This window comes from Hemitrygon akajei, chromosome 17, assembly GCF_048418815.1.
Source record: "Hemitrygon akajei chromosome 17, sHemAka1.3, whole genome shotgun sequence".
Taxonomy (NCBI): domain Eukaryota; kingdom Metazoa; phylum Chordata; class Chondrichthyes; order Myliobatiformes; family Dasyatidae; genus Hemitrygon; species Hemitrygon akajei.
Genome location: NC_133140.1, coordinates 29,327,619 through 29,348,966, shown reverse-complemented (window position 1 = coordinate 29,348,966; position 21,348 = coordinate 29,327,619). Strand labels below are relative to the sequence as shown.

The following is a 21,348-nucleotide window of genomic DNA, read 5'->3' as shown; positions in this document are numbered from 1 at the left end:
TTGGTTTGCTGGCCTTTATAAATCAGAGTATTGAGTATAGGAGTTGGGATGTAATGTTAAAATTGTACAAGGCATTGGTAAGGCCAAATTTGGAGTATTGTGTGCAGTTCTGGTCACCAAATTATAGGAGATGTCAACAAAATAGAGCACAGAGATTTACTAGAATGTTACCTGGGTTTCAGCACCTAAGTTACAGGGAAAGGTTGAACAAGTTAGGTCTTTATTCTTTGGAGCGTAGAAGGTTGAGGGGGGACTTGATAGAGGTATTTAAAATTATGAGGGGGATAGATAGAGTTGATATGGATAGGCTTTTTCCATTGAGAGTAGGGGCGATTCAAACGAGGACATGAGTTGAGAGTTAGGGGTAAAAGTTTAGGGGTAACACGAGGGGGAATTTCTTTACTCAGAGAGTGGTAGCTGTGTGGAACGAGCTTCCAGTAGAAGTAGTAGAGGCAGGTTCAGTATTGTCATTTAAAGTAAAATTGGATAGGTATATGGACAGGAAAGGAATGGAGGGTTATGGGCTGAGTGTGGGTCAGTGGGACTAGGTGAGAGTAAACATTTGGCACAGACTAGAAGGGCCGAGATGGCCTGTTTCCATGCTGTAATTGTTATATGGTTATATATTTCGTTGCCACAGATGTAGTCCAATTTAATGTCCATTGGAGAGCAGTATGGACGGGAGAGCCGGCTGGCTAGGGCTTGCTTTTTTCCTGGCACGGACTCCTGCCTACTTGCCTCGCTTCCGCTTCCTTGCACACCGCTTATGACAGTCCTCATGTGGCCTCCTGTATATTGGTGAGACCCGATGTAGATTGGGAGACTGCTTTGCCAAGTAGCTACGCTTCTTCTACCAGAAAAAGCGGTATTTTCCAGTAGCCAACCATTTTAATTCCATTTCCCATTCCCATTCTGATATGTCAATCCATGGCCTGTTGTGATGAGGCTACACTCAGGTTGGAGGAACAACACCTTATATTCCATCTGGGTAGCCTCCAACCTGATGGTATGAACATCGATTTCTCAAAAATACGGTAATGCCACCCCCCACCATTCTCCATTCCCTTTTCCCTCTCTCATCTTGTCTCCTTCACTGCCCATCTCCTCCCTCTGGTACTGTCTCCCTTTTTATTTCCTCCATGGCCTTCTGTTCTTTCCTATCAGACTCGCTCTTCTCCAGCCTGGTATCTCTTTCACCAATCAACTTCCCAGCTGTTTATTTCACCCCTCCCCATTCCCAGTTTCACTTATTACCTTGTGTTTCTCTCTCCTCTCCCCAACCTTTTAAATCTACTCCTCATTTTTTTTTCTCCAGTCCTGCTGAAGGGTCTCAGCCCGAAACATTGACTGTATTATTTTCCATAGATGCTGCCTGGCCTGTTGAGTTCCTCCAGCATTTTGTCTGTGTTGCTAAGATCTCTAAACATCATCTTAAAAAATATATAAAATGTAAGGTTTACATGATCTGATTATTGCAGCAAAATGGTGCAGTAGGGTGTTCTTGAGGTTGATCAGATGAATCATGAAAGGGCAACAATTTATTCTTAAGCAAGTTTCATATTTCTAATGGTTGAGAATCTAATGATAATTACGACAATGATCTTTCTCTGCAAGTTGTACTGAAAAATAACAGGAGCATTGCTGGCACCAACTGTAAGTTCATTTATTGGTGAATGAATTTAAAATAGTTATAAACAGGTTATTTTTCACTAAGCTCAGTACTAGGAAACATTGTGGCTTCCATATAATTAAAATGCCAGCGCTAAGTTTAACATGACAGTAAATGTTTTCTCTGTAAAGATTGTGAATGTATCTGGGTCACAGTCCAAATATCAGTAAAAGAGCTTCAGTCAGCCATTTCTGATTTTAAAAAAACAGCATTTGATGGTTTTATTGACTTGAGTATTGGAAAAAGATAAGAAAATAATTAATGAAATTTAAACTCCAGTTAGAATTTAATCCATGAAAATGCACCAGTTCCCTGAGAAATATCTACCATAACAGTATCCCACAAAAATGCCAGTGTAGTTCAAAGTTCAACATAAGTTCATGATCAAAGTACATATTTATCACCATATACAACCCTGAGATTTGTTTTCTTGTGGGCGTACTCAGTAAATGCAAGAACCGTGATAGGGTCAGTGAAGGACCTGAACCAACAGGGTGACCAAACAACCAATGTGGAAAAGGCAACAAACTATGCAGGTACAACATAAAAAAGAAATAATAATAATAAATAAATAAGCAACCAATGTCAAGAACATGAGATGAAGAGTCCTTGAATGTGAGTCCATAGGATTTGGGACAGTTTAGTGATGGGTCAAGTGAAGTTATCCCCTCTGGTTCAAGAGCCTGATGGCTGAGGGATTGAGGGATATCTTGGATTGTGTTTCTGGTGATTAGAAGATGGAGATGTAATAAAGTTTTCTTTTTAATGGAATGAGTAATTGAACTGTAATATATGAAGGATATAGTACTATCAGGTGGTAGTATGTAACCCACAGTGTTTATATTTTGATAAGACAATGAACTAATTGCAAATATCTTATTTAAATAATTTTTATTCACTGTCCTTCGTGTTGAAAATTACAGTTGATATTGGTGATTGATTATTTCCAATTTCTGTAGCTGTTGCAGTGTAGCGTCATTTATGATGGATTTCTGGTCTGAAATTGTGTGGTACATAGAGTCTAATTGTGAGGGAAAGATGAAGAACAGGTGTTAGAGGAAAAACTGGGATATTTGTAGACCAAGATATGTACATGATAAAGTCAGAAAACTGGAGAGTGAAAAAAATTACTACTTTTAACTTCTACCAATTCCTCTTTTCCAGTATTGCAGCAGATTGAAATTCTGTTCTGAGAGTTTCTGTTTAAAAGGTGTGCACCCTTGCATGACTAGAAAAACCAATTTGTGCTGGCAGAGAAGACTTCTTGTTAGTGTGTTGTTAACCCACTAAGTGCGCAGAACTGCAATTAAAGCACACTTTTTAATGATAAATTATAATCTTCATTTGAGGCAATCCCATCAATTGGATAGGGTTCTGAAGAGGATTTGGATTTTCTTTTGTTGGAAACTCAAAAATGATTAAATTCTGTGAATTTGGCTACATACATTGCTTTTGGCTGCAGGTTTTAAACTAGGTATTTGAGTGTGCTCCTCAAACCATTCTGAGCTAAATGTTTTCTGCTTCCATGGCTTCAAACCAAAGCTTTGTCGAAAGTAAGGAGGCCGTTTTGCCATCTAGGTCTGTGACAACCCTGAAAAAAGCCATCCAACTAAGATCCACAGCCTAGAGCCTTTTCCATGAACCATGGACATTAGTTGTTTTAATGACCGAGTCCTGAAGTCTCAGTGGTGGTATTAATTATTTCTGACTTCTTATGATCTAATTTTAACTCATTCCATTTTATTTCTGACTTGGGCATAAAAGCATTAGTCACCACTCTGTCACGTGTTCCCTTTGCTCTCCGTACCATCCTTTCCCCGACTACAATTTCCTTCAAAACTTAAAACATACTTGAATTCTGACTTTTTTCTGGTTCTAGTGAAATGTAATTGACCCTGAAGCATTATCTGTGTCTTTGGCATCACAGATACTACCTGCCCTGTTGAGAATTTCCACCATTTTGTGTTTTTCAGTTCTCCGGCGTCTGCAGTTTTTTTTACTTTACTATTCTTGGCTTCAGCAATTACATTTGCGTCTTGATTGAGATAACCTGAATTAGTACAGGCTTGGGAACACTCACTGGAATGAATAATACTTTGTAGCTTGAAGATCTTCATTATACAATTGAAATAAGTTTCTGTAAATATGCATGAGATTATTATCATTTAGATGATACTTGTTGTTTAATTTCAAATAAAATGACCGGCTTTTGCTTGTATATGCAGCTGATGGTTAATGCATTTTGCTAATCTTGCTATTCAGTCTAACTGACCATTTTGATGGCAGTAAAATAATTCTAAAGAAGCTGATTAAAGTCTGAATAGCCCATCAGTTCTTGAGAGAGGGGCATGAATAAGCAAAGGTTCAATCTGTCTCTCTATTATCTTAATTCAACTTCAAGAGCCTTTCACCATCTCTTGAATCCCTAATACCAACTAAGTAGGGAAGATTTTTTTTCGCTTTGCAGAGTATTCAAAACCTGGGGGTTGTATATGTAGAGTATTTGGTAGGTGGATTGGCAGAGGAAAATGAGAACATGTTTTTCATCCAGAGAATTGCAGAGATTTGGAACTCAGTGGCCTGAAGTGATGTTAGGACCAGCATGTTCATCTTATTTAAACAGTACTTGGTTGTAACCTTGAGCTGTGACCTACTGAGCTATTGCTAGAAGGTATTATGTTGAGCAGTTTGACGAAGGTGTCACACATGATTCTGTTTCATCTGGAAGTTTATTTTGAATGCTTGATGCACTAGGAAGTGATTTCTTTTCTCTGAAAGACTTGCTTAAAATATACTTTCCATTCATATACTTAAAACTCACGGAAAACAGTCATTTTGACCCAAAACACGCTGGTCTCATTTACCTGCTCTTGGCCCATATCCCTCTAAACATTTCCTGTCCATGAATCTATATAAATGTTTTAATGTTGTAATTATACACCCCTCTATCAGTTCCTCTGGCAACTCAATCCACATATGAACTGCCACGTTTGTGAGGCTGGCCAGTTGATCAAGGTCCCTTTCTAATCTGAGTTAACCTTCTTTACTGTTCACTATTATCGCTGGTTTTAGTGTTATCCACAAACCTACTAATCATACCACCTTGTATTCACATTTAAGCAATTCAATTAGATGACAAACAACAGTGGACCCAGCACAGATCTTTGCAATACACTGTTCGTTACAGGTCCCTTGTCTGACAGACAGCTCTCTACCATCACTCTGTGTCTTCATATCATCAAACTTGTTTTGTATCCAGTTGGATAGCTTGCCCTGGATCCCATGTGATCTAACTTTCCAAGCCAGCCTACCTTGTCGAAGAACTTGATAAAGTCTGTGCAGATGTTAACTTCACTGCCCTTATCTATTTTCCTGGTCTGTTTTTCAAAAAAATCAATCAGATTCATGAGGCATAATTTCCTATGCTCAAAGCCTTGCTGGTTTTCCCTAGTCAGGCCTTGCCTTTCCAAATCCACGTGGATCACATCTTTTAGCATCCCCTCCAATAACTTATCCTCCATTTAGGCTTTCCATTTTATAGTTCCAAGTTTTTCCATGCAAACGTTAAATAAGGACACAACATTAGGCTATGGCTGATACAAATATCTCAGCCCTGCAGTTTCTTCCCTATTTCCCTATAATGTTCTAAGATACCCTTGATCAAGTTCTGGTTACTTAGTTACTTCATGCAATTTAAGACCTCCTTCTGAAATATGCATTCTCTTCAAGACATCGCTATTAACTTTTCTGAGTTCCCAAACATCTATGCCTTTCTCCACAGTAAACACAAATGTAAAATATTTGTTTAGGACCTCACCCATCTCCTCTGCTTCATACATAGACCATCTCTTTGATCTTTAAGGGGCTCTATTCATTTTCTTGTTATTCATTTGCTCTTAATGTATACAAATAACCTTTTTGGATTCTCCTTTATCTTATCTGCCAAAGCTATCTCATGTCCCCTTTTAGGCTGCCTGATTTTGCTCTTAAGTGAACCCTTTACTCCCTGTTCTCTCAAGGGATTCACTTGATACCAGCTTCCTATACTTGACATGTACTTCAATATCACTTATATTTGTCATTACTTCCAATAGTCTTGATAGTTAGTACTCAGGTTGTGTGCGGCACAACTGGCAGGTGCATTTACTGATATTTTTAATCTCTTCCCCCCCCCCCCCCAGTGTAGAGTGCCCTCCTCCTTCAAATTATCCACCATTGTCCCTGTGCCAAAAAACACCAAGCTAACATGGCTGAATGACTGGCGTCCTGTCACACTCACCTCAATAATAAGCAAATGCTTTGAGAGGCTGGTCAAAGATTACATCTGCAGCTTGCTACCATCCAAACTGGACCCCCTACAATTCACCTACCGACACAACTGATCAACAGATGACTCAATAGCTACTGCACTACATACCGTACTTACACATCTGGAGAAGAAGGATGCTTATGTGAGAAAGCTGTTCTTGGACTGCAGTTCAGCATTCAAAACCATAGTTTCATCCAGGTTCAATAAGAAACTTAGGGACCTCAGCCTTGACCCTGCCTTGTGCAGCTGGATCCTGGACTTCCTGTCAGATTGCCAGCAGATTGTAAGAGTGGGCTCCCTCACCTCCAACCCTCTGACTCTCAATATAGGAGCCCCTCAGGGCTGCGTACTGAGTCCCCCCCCTTTACTCCCTGTATACTCATGACTGTATCGCCAGCCACAGCTCTAATCTAGTTAAATTTGCCAACAACACTACATTGATTGGTCTTAATGCAAACAACAGCGAGGTGGCCTACAGGGAAGACGTCATCTCTCTGACACAGTGGTCTCAAGTAAACAACCTCTCCCTCAATGTCGCAAAAACAAAGGAGCTGGATGTGGCTTACAGGAGGAATAGAGACGGGCTAACCCCTATTGACATCAATGGATCTGGGGTGGAGAGGGTAAACAGCTTCAAATTCCTCGGCATCCACATCACCGAGAATCTCACGTGGTCTGTACGCACCAGCAGTGTGGTGAAAAAGGCACAACAGCACCTCTTTCATCTCAGATCGTTGAGGAGGTTTGGTATGAGCCCCCAGATCCTAAGAACTTTCTACAGGGACACAGTTGAGAGCATCCTGACTGGCTGCATCACCGCCTGGTAAGGGAATGTACCTCCCTTAATTGCAGGACTCTACAGAGAGTGGTGTGGACAGCCCAGCACATCTGTAGCTGTGAACTTCCCATGATTCAGGACATTTACAAGGACAGATGTTTAAAAAGGACCCGTAGGATCATTGGAGACCCAAGCCATCCCAACCACAATCTATTCCAACTGCTACCATTTGGGAAGTGGTACCACAGCATTAAAGCCGGGACCAACAGACAGCTTCTTCCACTAGGCCATCAGACTGATGAACCCATGCTGACTTGAGTATTCTCTATATTACATTGACTGTTCTATTTATTATGAATAATTATAAATTACTATGATTGCAAATTTAGATAGAGATGTAGCATAAAGATTTTTACTCATGTATGTGAAGAATGTAAGAAATAAAGTCAATTCAATTCAATATACCTCGAAGTATTATTCTGAGTATGTGCTGCTTACACAGAGGTTTTTTTTAAATTATCTTACCGGATACCAGAATTTGTGCTTCACTTTGTCACTGACTTTTTGTATGATTAAAATTTTGCTTTAGGTTCTCACTGATTAATTTCCCTCTGTTCTGCTATTGACCACTTTGTTTCTTAACTGCAGTTCTATATTTTATCAAAGTTAAAAATATTGTTAATCTTGGTCTTTGTGATAATTTTGTTCCTTCACTTAACATTTATATTGTATTCAAAGTGTGTTTTCATTGGCTGTTCCAATCGCATAGGAGATTTAAGCTCCACCCTGTGTTAACCACATCCTCTGTCTCTTAATGCATTTCTTGTTATTGTGGTCTGCTGATTTAACAATAACATTTTCTGCTTCAAGGCTATCTCCTCAGATAAGGAGCAACAAGCTTGCCTTGTCAGTCAGCACCTTCTCACAGTGTGCCACTATATAATTTGAAATGTTTAATTGTTTTAAAAAATTCAAGTTACTCAGTCCTATGTCTACCATGGATTCCTTTTCACTTTAATTAGAATGTCAACATATGTGTCCCTGTTGAAAGCTTTCTGAAAGTTCAAAGGCATTTAAAAAAATTTTGTCCAGCAGAATACCCCGAACTTGTACAAGTATTTTCCAAGCTTTGTTGTGACTTCTATATTGTCTGCTCTGGATAGATTGTTATGTGTGAGGGATTTGGATCAGAATTCCTTCCACTGTTAAAAATATAAATCTTTAAATGAACTTTGGACTTTTATCTTCACCTTCAGTTTTGTAGTTATTTTCTATTACATTTTAAATGACATTTAAAACCTTGGTTCTGTGGGATTGCTTGATTTCCAGAAGAATATTAGCACAGCCAACAATGGGAAAACTATTCTGCTCCTGCAGCGTTTTGTTTCCAGGCTTCTTCGAAACAGTTTGCAAATTTCACGTCACATGCCGGTGATAATAAACCTGATTCTGATTCTGATATATCGTGGATGATCCTTAATAGTGTAAAAAAAAATCATCTGTTGGTTGTATGTCACTTTGAAGCATCCCTACGACAGGACAAGCACATATACAGTGGCATGCAAAAGTTTGGGCACCCTTAGTCAAAATTTCTGCTACTGTGAATAGCTAAACGAGTAAAAGATGACCTGATTTCCAAAGGGCATAAAGTTAAAGATGACACATTTCTTTGATATTTTAAGCAAAATTACTTTTTTATTTCCATCTTTTACAGTTTTAAAATAACAAAAAAGGAAAGGTGTCCGAAGCAAAAGTTTGGGCACCCTGCATGGTCAGTACTTAGTAAACACACCCTTTGGCAAGTATCATAGCTTGTAAACACTTTCTGTAGCCAACTAAGAGTCCTTCAATTCTTGTTTGGGGGATTTTCGCCCATTCTTCCTTGCAAAAGGCTTCTAGTTCTGTGAGATGCTCGGGCCATCTTGCATGCACTGCTCTCGAGATCTATCCACAGATTTTTGATGATGATTAAGTCAGGGGACTGTGAGGGCCATGGCAAAACCTTCAGCTTGCGCCTCTTGAGGTAGTCCATTGTGGATTTTGAGGTGTGTTTAGGATCATTATCCTGTTGTAGAAGCCATCCTCTTTTCATCTTCAGCTTTTTTTTTACAGATGGTGTGATGTTTGCTTCCAGAATTTGCTGGTATTTAATTGAATTTGTTCTTCCCTCTACCAGTGAAATGTTCCCCGTGCCACTGGCTGCAACACAAGCCCAAAGCATGATCGATCCACCCCCGTGCTTAACAGTTGGAGAGGTGTTCTTTTCATGAAATTCTGCACCCTTTTTTCTCCAAACATACCTTTGCTCATTGCAGCCAAAAAGTTCTATTTTAACTTAATCAGTCCACAGGACTTGTTTCCAAATTGCATCAGGCTTGTTTAGATGTTCCTTTGCAAACTTCTGACTCTGATTTTTGTGGTGAGGATGCAGGAAAAGTTTTCTTCTGATGACTCTTCCATGAAGGTCATATTTGTGCAGGTGTTATTTCACAGTGGAACAGTGCACCACCACTCCTGAGTCTGCTAAATCTTCCTGAAGGTCTTTTGCAGTCAAATGGGGGTTTTGATTTGCCTTTCTAGCAATCCTATGAGCAGTTCTCTTGGAAAGTTTTATTGGTCTTCCAGACCTCAACTTGAACTCCACTGTTCCTGATAACTGCTATTTCTTAATTACATTATGAACTGAAGAAACGGCTACCTGAAAACGCTTTGCTATCTTCTTATAGCCTTCTCTTGATTTGTGGGCATCATTTATTTTAATTTTCAGAGTGCTAGACAGCTGCTTAGAGGAGCCCATGGCTGTTGATTGTTGGGACAAGGTTTGAGGAATCAGGGTATTTGTAAAGCTTGAAATTTGCATCACCTGGCCTTCCCTAACAATGACTATGAACAAGCCATAGCCCTAACAAGCTAATTAAGGTCTGAGAACTTGGTAAAAGTTATCTGAGAGCTCAGATCTCTTGGGGTGCCCAAACTTCTGCATGGTGTTCCTTCCCTTTTTCCCCCACTCTAAAATTGTACAAAACAAAAATAATATACTAATCGTGCTTAAAATGTTGAAAAGAATGTTTCATCTTTAACTTTGATTTTTGGAGATCAGTTCATCTTCTACTCACTTAACTATTCACAGTAACAGAAATTTTGACTAGGGGTGCCCAGACTTTTGCATGCCACTTTGCCATATTCAGGAACCATTTATTTCAGCTGTAGTTTTGGTACCTTTACTAGCTCTTCAGGGTAAAGGTTTGGTCCTCTATCTCTTGCTTTGTTCTTGATTAAAGACACATTCAGTACTGTTGGTGTGAATCTTTCAACGAACTAGTCTGATTCAAACAGCATTGTCTTGGCTCAACATTCTTTGTCTACGATCTGCAAAATAATTTTAATTTGTTATTCCACCACTATTAAGTTTTAACTAATATAACTTAATGCACAGTGTCTTTATGTGATTTTGCTTGGTCTGTCTTAGCAGCTGCGGCCAGTAATAGTGATAGTTCCTGAAATCTTAAAATAAATCACGGTGAATTTAAATGCATTATCAATCTTAAATTCCTTAATTCCACTTTTTCAATTTCATTTCTTGTCACTTCACTGTAGTTCAACAAGCTCTGAAACAGTAAAAAAGCAGAAGGTGGATATTGTCGAGGGAAGTGGGCAAGATGGTAAGTAATGTTTCCCAAATTATCTTTGTCATGTATGCCATCTGCTCCACATTTGTCAGTATAAACATCCAGAGTATGCGCATAGTGTTCTCCCTGCGAGGGGAATTTTTATTAATGTCCCCTCTGTTTTCAGCATTGTTCTTGTCACAAATGTTCTTCACTGATCCAACATGCTATTTCAAAAAAAAAACAAATCTCCCATGGAACTGAACTTAATAGACAGCAAACTCCAGTTGAGGTGTGGTTCAACTAGCTATTCCTTGCCTCTATCCAAGTGGAACCAATACATCTGACCCAAAGCTACTTTTAACCAATACCTGCTGACCCGGCTTGCCAGCAGTATTAACTGAATAATGATCATGGCAGAAGCCCTGGCTGATTTCTTCCTTTCCTCCCCGTTTCCCATGGAAGCTGAGCATATTGTGGCTCCTGTCAGGTAATGTGCCTCCTTTGACTCCTCTCAGCCATGATCAGCTGGTATTACTTTTTTTACCTTTTGACTTTTACCTCAGAAGTTTGTGTTTTCAAGTCCATCCCAGAGATTTGAGCACAAAAATCTAAGCTGAAGTTCCAAATACTCTACAGAGAGAGTTACAATATTGGAGGTGACATCTTTGGATAAGACACTAAGATACTCTGCCTGGAGGTTGGTAACTAGTGGAGTGCTGCAGGGATCTGTTCTGGGACCCCTGCTATTTGTGATTTTTATAAATGACCTGGATGTAGAGGTGGAAGGATGGGTGAGTAAGTTTGCGGATGACACGAAGATTGGAAGAGTTGTGGATGGAGCTGTAGGTTGTCGAAGGTTACAAGAGGATATAGACAGGCTGCAGACCTGGGCAGAAAAATGGCAGATGGAGTTCAATCCGGACAAGTGTGAGGTGATGCATTTTGGAAGGACAAACCAGAAGACTGAGTACAGGATTAATGGTCAGTTACTTAAAGATTGTGGATGAACAAAGGGACCTTGGGGTTCAAATCCATGCATCCCTCAAGGTCGCTGCGCAGGTTGATAGGGTAGTTAAGAGGGCCTATGGGATGCTAGGCTTCATTAACGATTGAGTTCAAGAGTAGAGAGGTCATGTTGCAACTCTACAAATCTCTGGTGAGACCGCACTTAATTCTGTTCAATTCTGGTCACCTCATTATAGGAAGGATGTGAAAGCTATGGAGAGGGTGCAGAGGAGATATACCAGGAGGTTGCCTGGTTTGGAGAACAAGTCATATGAAGCAAGGTTAGCAGAGCTGGAACTTTTCTCTTTGGAGCTTAGAAGAACGAGACGGGACTTGATAGAGGTCTACAAGATTATGAGAGGCATAGATAGAGTGGATAGTCATCTGCAGCTTAATGTGAAAAAGACTAAAGAGCTACTGGTGGACCTGAGGAGGGCTAAGGCACTGGTGACCCCTGTTTCCATCCAAGGGGTCAGTGTGGACATGGTGGAGGATTACAAATACCTGGGGATACAAATGGACAGTAAACTAGACTGGTCAAGGAACACTGAGGCTGTCTACAAGAAGGGTCAGAGCCGTCTCTATTTCCTGAGGAGACTGAGGTCCTTTAACATCTGCCGGACGATGTTGAGGATGTTCTACGAGGCTGTGGTGGCCAGTGCTATCATGTTTGCTGTTGTGTGCTGGGGCAGCAGGCTGAGGGTAGCAGACATTAACAGAATCAACAAACTCATTCGTAAGGCCAGTGATGTTGTGGGGGTGGAACTGGACTCTCTGATGGTGGTGTCTGAAAAGAAGATGTTGTCCAAGTTGCATGCCATCTTGGACAATGACTCCCATCCACTCCATAATGTATTGGTTAGGCACAGGAGTACATTCAGCCAGAGACTCATTCCACCGAGATGTAACACTGAGTGTCATAGGAAGTCATTCCTACCTGTGGCCATCAAACTTTACAACTCCTCCCTCGGAGTGTCAGACACCCTGAGCCAATAGGCTGGTCCTGGACTTATTTCCACTTGGCATGATTAACTTATTATTTAATTATTTATGGTTTTATATTGCTATATTTCTTCACTATTCTTGGTTGGTGCGGCTGTAACGAAACCCAATTTCCCTCTGGATCAATAAAGTATGTCTGTCTGTTTCTGTCTGTCTAGTCAGTACCTGTTTCCCAGGGCACCAATAGCAAACACCAGAGGGCATATGTACAAAATTAAGTGAGGGAAGTTTAGGGGAGACATCAGGGGTAAGTTTTTTACACAGAGGGTTGTAAGAGCCTGGAATGACTTGCCAGGGATGATGGTGGAGGCTGAAACATTAGGGGTATTTAAGAGCCTCTTGGACAGGCACACGGATGAAAGAAAAATAGAGGGTTATGGGGTAGTGTGGATTTAGTACTTTTTTTTTAAGGATTATATGGGTCAGCACAACATGGAGGGCTGAAAGGCCTGTGCTGTGCTGTAGTGTTCTATGGTTCTATACAGGAGCAGAATGAGGCTATTTGGTCCATTGAGTCTGCTCCACTATTTTAAATTGATGCTAACATTGCATTTGTCTTCTTCACCACTGATTCAACCTGCAAATGAACCTTTGGGGAATACTGCACAAGGACTCCCAACTCCCAAGACTCCCTTTGCACCTCAGATTTTTGAATATTCTCTCTACTTAGAAAATGGTCTACACTTTTTATTTCTTCTACCAAAGTGCATGACCAGACACTTCCTGTCACTGTATTCCATCTGCCACTTTGCCCATTCTCCTAATTTGTCTAAGTCATTCTGTAGCCTCTCTACTTCCTCAAAACTACCTGCCTCTCCATCTATCTTCATATCATCCGCAAACTTGGCCACAAAGTTATCAATTCCATCATCCAAGTCATTGACATATAAAATAAAAAGAAGCATTTCCAACACAGACCTCTGGAACACCTCATGTCAATGGCAGCCAACCAAAAAGCCCCCTTTATTCCCACTCTTTGCCTCCTGCCAATCAGCTATTGTCTTATCCATGCTAGTATCTTTCATATAATATCATGGGCTCTTAATCTGTTAAGCAGCCTCGTGTGGTATCTTGTCAAAGGCCTTCTGAAATTCCAAGTACACAACATCCACTGATTCTCCTTTGTCTATCCTGCTTGTCATTTCTTCAAAGAATTCCAACAGATTTGTCAGGCAAGATTTTGAGAAAACTATGTTGGCTACAGCCTATTTTATCATGAGCCTCCAAGTATCTTAAAACTACATCCTTAACAATCAACTCCAACACTTCGCAACCACTGAGGTGAGACTAACTGGTGTATAATTTCTTTTCTTCGCCCTCTCTCCCTTCTTGAAGAATGGAGTGACATTTGCAATATTCCATTCCTCCAGAATCTAGTGATTCTTGAAAGATCGTTAGTAATTCCTCCACAGCCTTTTCAGCCACCTATTTCAGAACCCTGGGGTGTACACCATCTGTTCAGGCAACTTATCTACCTTCAGACCTTTCTGTTTCTCAAAAATTTTCTCTCTAGTAGTTACAATGTCACACATTTCTGCTCCCTGACACTCTCGAACTTCCAGCATACTGCTAGTATCTTCCACAGTGAATACTGATGCAAAATACTTATTCAGTTCGTCTGCCATTTCCTTGGCCCCCATTAGTATCTCTCCATCATTTTCTAGCTGTCTGATATCCACTCTTGTCACTCTTTTACAGCTTAAGTATCTGAAAAAGCTTTTGGTATCCTCCTTAATGTTATTGGCTAGCTTACCTTCGATTTCCATCTTTTCCTTAATGATGACTATAGTTGCTTCCTGTTGGTTTTTAAAAGCTTCCCAATCCTCTAACTTCCCACAAATTTTTGCTCTATTATATGCCCTTTCTTTAGCTTTTATGTTGGCTTTAACTTCTGTTGTTAGCCACATTTGTGTCATCTTGCCTTTAGAATACTTCAGCCTGCATCACTGTCTGGTATGGGGTGGGGCGCTACTGCACAGGATGAAAAGAAGCTGCAGAGGGTTGTAAAGTTAGTCAGCTTCATCTTGGGTACTCGCCTACAAAGTCTCCAGGACACCTTCAAGGAGTGGTGTCTCAGAAAGGCAGCATCCATTATTGAGGACCTCCAGCACCCAGGACATGCCCTTTTCACACTGTTACCATCAGGCATGAGATAAAGGCACACACTCAGTGATTCAGGAACAGCTTCTTCCCCTCTGCCATCCAATTCCTAAATGGACTTTGAACCCTTGGACACTACCTCACTTCTTTTAATTTACAGTATTTCTGTTTTTTTGAATGATTTGTACTGCCCCTCTGGTAGTCACTGGTTTGTCGAGCAGCGTCGACTGTGGCTATTGAGGCCGATCCTGGAACAGCAGGCTCTGCCACAGTTGCTGCATGTGTAGGGCGTTGTGGAATTGTTGTCTGCTGTGCTCTCCATTTAGCTCTCCGCTCCTCAAACTGACTCAGTTTTGCCTTGCTCTAAGTGTTGCTGAAGAGTACCTCGCCATTTGTAGCGGTCATCTGCTGTATGCTCCCAGCATTCTGTGTTGATTTTTAAAGCTTTCATTTCGCGCTTGCAAAGGTCCTTGAAGCGAAGCTGGAGTCTACCAACGTTCCTCTTGCCTGTTGCTAGTTCTCCGTAGAGGATGTCCTTTGGCAGTCTACCATCCTTCATACGACGGACGTGGCCCAGCCAGCGCAGTCTGCGTTGTCTTAAAAGCGTGAACATTGTGGGAAGTCCAGCGCGGGAGAGGACCTCAGAGTTTGGGACTTTGTCTGTCCAGGTGATGCCGAGGATGCGGTGAAGGCTGCGCAGGTGAAAACTATCGAGTTTCCTCTCCTGTTTGGAGTAGATGGTCCAAGTCTCGCTCCCATACAGGAAGGTGCTGATAACTAATGCATTGTACACAGCTGTCTTGTTCTTTGTAGCGAGTTTTGGATTCTTCCAGACCTGTGAGGAGAGTCGAACAAAGATCGATGCTGCTTTGCCAATATGCCTATTGATTTCAGCATCCAGGGAGAGAGTGTTGCTAATGGTCGACCCCAAGTATGCGAACTTGTGGACCACTTCTAGATCATAATTGGCGATGGTAATGACTGTTGTCTCCACTATGTTCTGAGCAAGGATGTTTGTTTTCTTTAGGCTGATGGTAAGCCCAAAGTCCTTGCATGCCTTAGTGAAACGGCCATGAGAGTTTATATTTGCTGTTTGGTGTGTGAGGTTATAGCAGCGTCATTGGCAAAGAGCATGTCACATATTAAGATGTTTTGCACCTTTGTTCTTGCTCTCCTGACAACAGCTTCTGATTTGTTGTAGAACATGTCTTTTGCCTCAGAGGTGGAGTTCAAGGTAGGGGCATACACACTGATGAGAGATACTGGGCCATGACTGGTGTGTAGGCAGAGAGTCATAAGTCATTCTGATCCATTTTCTGGTGGCTCCACCATTTGCAACAAGGAGTTCCTAACGGCAAAGCTCGCAGGGCTCGACTTGGTTCTTTCCCTGCCAGAAAAATGTGTAGTCCCTTTCCTTCAGTGTACCTGAATCCGCCAAACGTGTTTCTTGTAGGGCAGCAATATCTACCTTGAGCCTCAGTAGCTCATTGGTAATGACTGCTGTTTCTCGTGCATCTTTGATATCCTTGAGGTTTTGGTCAAGTCCAGTCATCATTGTGCGAACATTCCAACATCCCAACTTGAGGGGTGTTGTCTTATTTGATTTGTTTTCTTGCTTGTCTGGTGCAGTAGTTACAGTCAGCTCTTCGTGGAATAATCCATTATCCCCATGCACCCAATGAGGAAGACTGCCTGTGGCAGGACAGCACTTTATTGGCTGGGGCCTGCCCAGCTTGAGGCAGGCGTTAGTTGTCCAGTGAAACACGATGGTCTCTCCCACCGTTGGAAGCAACCCCTGGCGCCATGCTCTACGCCAATCAAGCATTATGACTTATAACCGGTAACTGCTGCTTCCTGTGTTTGTCCGGTGCTATAAAGCAAAGCTGGAGTGCAAGCCAGGGCAGAGTTGATATGGAGATCCATCTGTTGCCCATGCAGTGGGACCCCCCCTCTCCATGGACAGGTCCAAAGGAACGACGAAAGTCGATACAGTTTTCTCCCAAAGCCTTTCCCATGAGCAGGTATAGTTGCAAGGCAGCGGATGTTTGAAATCAAAGTTTTCCCTCTCGTAGATGAGCTACCATCCGTGATTAATGAGCTCCATCTACCTGGCGCAACTGGTTTTAAGGCGCCAGTGGCCCGCCTTTGCCCCTTCTCCTGTCAGTGAGAACAGCTCCGCCGGGCATAAGAACTATGCCACACGTGAAGGCCAGGAGTTGGACTTGGTTGTCAGAGGCTGTTTGAGATGCACACCATGAAGAGCATTTGTTTAGCAGTGGGAGCTTTTCCCCACTACCACCCTTCGGCTATGACTACCCTTGGAACCACGACGGATAACCACTGGTATTATTGGTAGTGTTCTAGTCCCAATGTGTCCCAATTAACCAGAATCCTCTGTGTGTGTGTGTATAAAAGTGTAAAAAGAGCGCGAAAAGAGAAGAACTCCTTGTTCTTCTTTTTGCTGAAATAGTTCTTTATGACCTTGACCGTATGTTTGAGGTAATTGTCCTGCTGCAGAATGAAGTTGGGACTGATCATACTCCTCTCTGATGGTATTGTGTGATGCATGAAAATCTGCTTGTACTTCTCAGCATTGACGGTTCCATTAATTCTTAACTCCATTTGCAGAAATGCAGCCCCAAACCTGCAGGGAACCTCTGCCATGCTTCACTGTTAGCTCCACACACTCATCCACGTAACGCTGTCCAGTTCTTCTATGGACAAACTACCTCCTATTTAAGCCAAAATTTCAAATTTTGCCTTGTCATTCCAAAGCACTTGCTGCCATTATTCAGCACCCCATTCCTCACTTTTTTGTTCTAGATGAGTCTCAGCTTTGTTTCTACTTCGGATGAATGGCTTTTTGGCAGCAACCCTTCCATGAAGACCACTCCTGACAAGCCTTCTCCGGATTGTAGGAGGGATGTATCTGGGTTCTCGTGGTTTTTGTGAGTTCAGAGCTGATAGCAGTGCTGGACTTCTTCCAATTTGATCTATCTCTTACCTTCCATGGCCGACCAATTTGTTCGTGGTCCTCAACCTTGCATTTTTCATTACGCCTCTTAAGAAGAGATTGAACAGCACATCTTGAAACCTGTGCCACGAAGTTTATGTTTGGGGGAGACCTTGCTGATGCAGGATGACCACCTTGTGTCTAATTCCTATGCCCACTCTTGCCACAGTGTAAAAATTGATGATTTGAAGATTGAATTGTCACATCTACCACACCCTCACCTTTTCGTTTGGTTATCCTTCACCCAGTTTGATTCCTGTTTCTGTTTCAGTTAATTAGTTCATTCAACTCATTATGTCTTTGATAATTAGCAGCTGTTTGTTATCTTTGTTTAATTATGCACTAGGTTATATACCTACAAACTAATCATTTTTATTTGCAAAGTGGTCTATTATTTAATATTTTACTTTCTATACCAAAATACAAAATATTCTTTGTAACATTTAATTTTTTTTTGGACAATGAATGTTTGGAAATCTAAGAGTTGCCTGTTTTTACTGACACTAAAGCAGAAGACAAAAAATATCTAAAACAAAATCTATATAAAAAAATCTAGGGTGCCTAAGACTTTTGCACCATGCGGTATGTGAATCAGAACATAATTTTCTTCAAACTTCTGTCACCATGCAACCTGCCGGACACTGAGATGCCTTTGAATAGTACAAGTCAGAGAGAGAAACAAATTAGTGTTTCAAGAGGTTGTGGGCGAATCAAAAGACTTGGCTTGACCTTCTTGGGGGCAAGGCTTTTATAACCCAACTTTTACTGATCCTATTACAGCACAGAAAGTCCTTTTGCTGGGTAAAGCCCAACGGGAATGGGAAGGTTTTCCCTTACAATTTCCAGTTGGAAGATTGCATGGAAAAATATTTCATAAATGAGCACAGTTGAAATTTGCTACAGAATGCCTCAAAATCCCTATTGATAGAAGTTGGATTTTTGAGATGTGCATTAAAAATATATGAGCACTGTTGGGTATGTCAAATGTAGTGTGTCAGTGCTCAGAAATGATAAAATTCATTGGCAAATGAAGGTTCTGGATTGACGTTTGGAATGTGATTATCTTTCTCCATTGCTGACAAAGGGAACGTAAATCAAATGTACTCTAATAAACGACTATTGTGTAGGAAACCTTGATTAGAAGTCCATCAGGAAGACCTATCTGTTCTTCATCCAACAGGCTTTTCAGTAATCTTAAACTATTCGCTTTGTGTCACCAAACCAGCGGTCCTGCGGATTGTGAGCTATCAATGTATTAGGTTGACCACAGAATTGATAGGTGGATGTGGAAACATGTAGTTTGTGGAAAAATGTAAATCTTTCACAATGAGGACTTTTCTACCTGGAGATGTTGGGAAATTTACTGCATGAAGCCATGGAATTTTGGATGGCGACCAGTGATTTTTCTCATAAGGGCTGAATTATTAGTAAGATAGGAAGTGTGTGGCGAGGTGATGGAAGGATTGTGATAGGAAGTGTGTGGCGAGGTGATGGAAGGATTGTGATAGGAAGGACATTCTATCTCCTTCCTGTGTTCCACTTCTCCGTTTGGTCCGTGGCTATGGGGGAGGGAGCAATATAGTTGAAGTATGGCCAGTACAGGGGTTCCCAACATTTTTATGCCATTGACCCCACCATTAACTGAGGGGTCTGTGGATCTCTGGGCTAGCAGAATGTTGTGTACCTATTCTGTGCCTGGAGAAAGGCTAAGTGCAACATAGAGTTCTCATTCTGCTCTGACTCTTTATACCATGAAACTTCTGTTTAGGTAGCCTAAGCTTTTTGTTAATTGTTATGACTCAGGGCTTATTATACAATATATGGGGATTGCAGTTTTGTCACCTGTGGTTATTGCTCAACAACAACAAGTTCTTTTAAAAAACTAATTAGCCTCAAAATCCCAAGGTTCAAAGATGAAGAGTGTTTTGAGAAAATTATTTCTGTTAATTCAATGTTCAGTCAAGCAGTATTGAATCTTAACTGCGTTGTTGACTAATTCACATATCATTTGCTCTGTTTGGATGTTAGAAAATGCTAAACTATGGTAGGCTATGCTGCTTCTGACATTTAATTTGATTATTCTCCAGATGAAGTCTCTTGTGATCAAACACAGTTTTTCTCAACTGGTGTGAGAATCGAACATCCTTCAGCTTCAATGTGCGTTGGAATACTACCAGGCCTTGGCGCTTATTCAGGGAGCAGTGACTCAGATGCAGAATCCAGCTCTGACAGTGATATTATCATTAACACTGGAGGACGAATCATATCTTCAGTCTTTCGATCCCATCCTTTTCCTGAAAGCCCGTGAAATGCAGTGTTTGAGGGAACAATGTTATTTGTATAGAAGTGGATTGTAATACAAAGTTCCCTGTGTAAAATGGTAATTTTTGTTTGGACTGCTAAACCTTTGGCAATCATGTAAAATACAAAATTTTGTGTCCCCGTTTCAGAACTTGACTACATATTGCACATTACATCACAGACTAAAGTGACTTGGGATTTGTGTCCAAAGACTAGATGCATTGTTGAATGGATCAACATTTTAAATGTGAATAATTGCTTTTACACTAGTGTGTATTTAAAAAAAGACTTGCAAGTTAAGGCAGTGAAAAATCTAACAATGTATAGCCATGGATAAGCCAGCTTGCTTTGGAGGTTTTGGGCCATTTAAGAATTAAATAAATTCTCTGTTACTTCTGAAAGTTTTTCCTTTGTTTGCCTTGTATTTTCTGTACATTGACTTTGCCAACTCGGTCATCTGTATGTTGAATTTTATTTAGGTACCTAATGTTCTGAACCACAGCTGCCAAACACTTTTCTTTTAGATATTCTTTTAGCTGCACACATTGGTTTGAATATACCTGTGATCTTTAACCATCTGCCTTCATATCATGCCTACCCCTGTCATTACTGGTAGGTTTAGCAGCTTTTTATGTGAAGTGTAAAGTATAACCCAGGTATAACAAACTTGGTGTTGCGTATCTTAACATTTAATACTTTAATGATAATATCAAGCTATTCAAAGAACCAAAAGTAATGGGAATAATCAATTAAGTTATAGCTTTAAAAATTACAATGAAAGCAGGGTGCTGGTAACGGAAACAAACAGCAGCTGACAGTCTTGCATCTGTTTTCAGTCAGTGATCAAATGCTACTTTCTCTGTTGCAGTCTGTAAACTTGCTTGTGACAGGCCAGGGCACGGAGTTGATGCTGGTCAAAATAGTGGTGTTGGGATGATTAGTGAAGGGAGTCTGCAGTCCACAAGAAAGTTAGGTGTGTGGAAGCATTAATGGTTCAAGTTCTGTGGTCTTATTGGAATAAGGAATACTTCACTTTAGAAAGAATGTATCCACCTTTTTATCATGGCAATACACACAAAATGCTGGAGGAACTCAGCTGGTCAGGCAGCGTCAATAAAGAGTTGACATTGCTGGGCACAGTTCACATTTCCCATCTCACCACAAACCCACTTCTCCATTAATCACCTAAAAAGATATGAGGCCATGGATATACATTTACACATTTACTGCCTAGCATTAACGTCTCAAACCTTATTAAAAGAAGGCAATTTAAATGATGGTTATATTAAATTCCCATGCACCCCTGAGGTAACCTTTTGCAGATTGATTTAACTGCATGCTTTTAGATGAAACAATTAAGGGGAAACTAAAGAGAATAAAGCTATTTTTAACAAAGTGGGTGGATAAACAGAGTGGAGGAATAGGAGAAGGTAAGTACAGAACATGCGGTCTTTCTGTCCAGAAACCCTCATTTTGCATTGATTTTTTTTTTGCTCTGTGGAAGGAAGAGATAGTTACCCAAACAAACCAAATATAGGTAGGGCAGAAGTGAGACTACTA

At 40.8% G+C, this 21,348-nt stretch overlaps 1 protein-coding gene across 4 annotated transcripts in view; it reads left to right on the top strand.

Moving 5' to 3' along the window:
* psme3ip1 (proteasome activator subunit 3 interacting protein 1) overlaps positions 1 to 20,192 on the top strand; it is a 124,161-nt gene extending 103,969 nt beyond the window's left edge. For all 4 annotated transcript variants that reach the window (XM_073069844.1, XM_073069847.1, XM_073069846.1 and 1 more), the window contains exons 6-7: positions 10,354 to 10,418; positions 19,575 to 20,192. In XM_073069844.1, the coding sequence (XP_072925945.1) occupies positions 10,354 to 10,418; positions 19,575 to 19,795 (286 nt within the window). In that variant the 3' untranslated portion in view covers positions 19,796 to 20,192. The remainder of the gene's footprint in view (positions 1 to 10,353; positions 10,419 to 19,574) is intronic.
* The last annotated feature ends 1,156 nt before the right edge of the window (positions 20,193 to 21,348 follow it).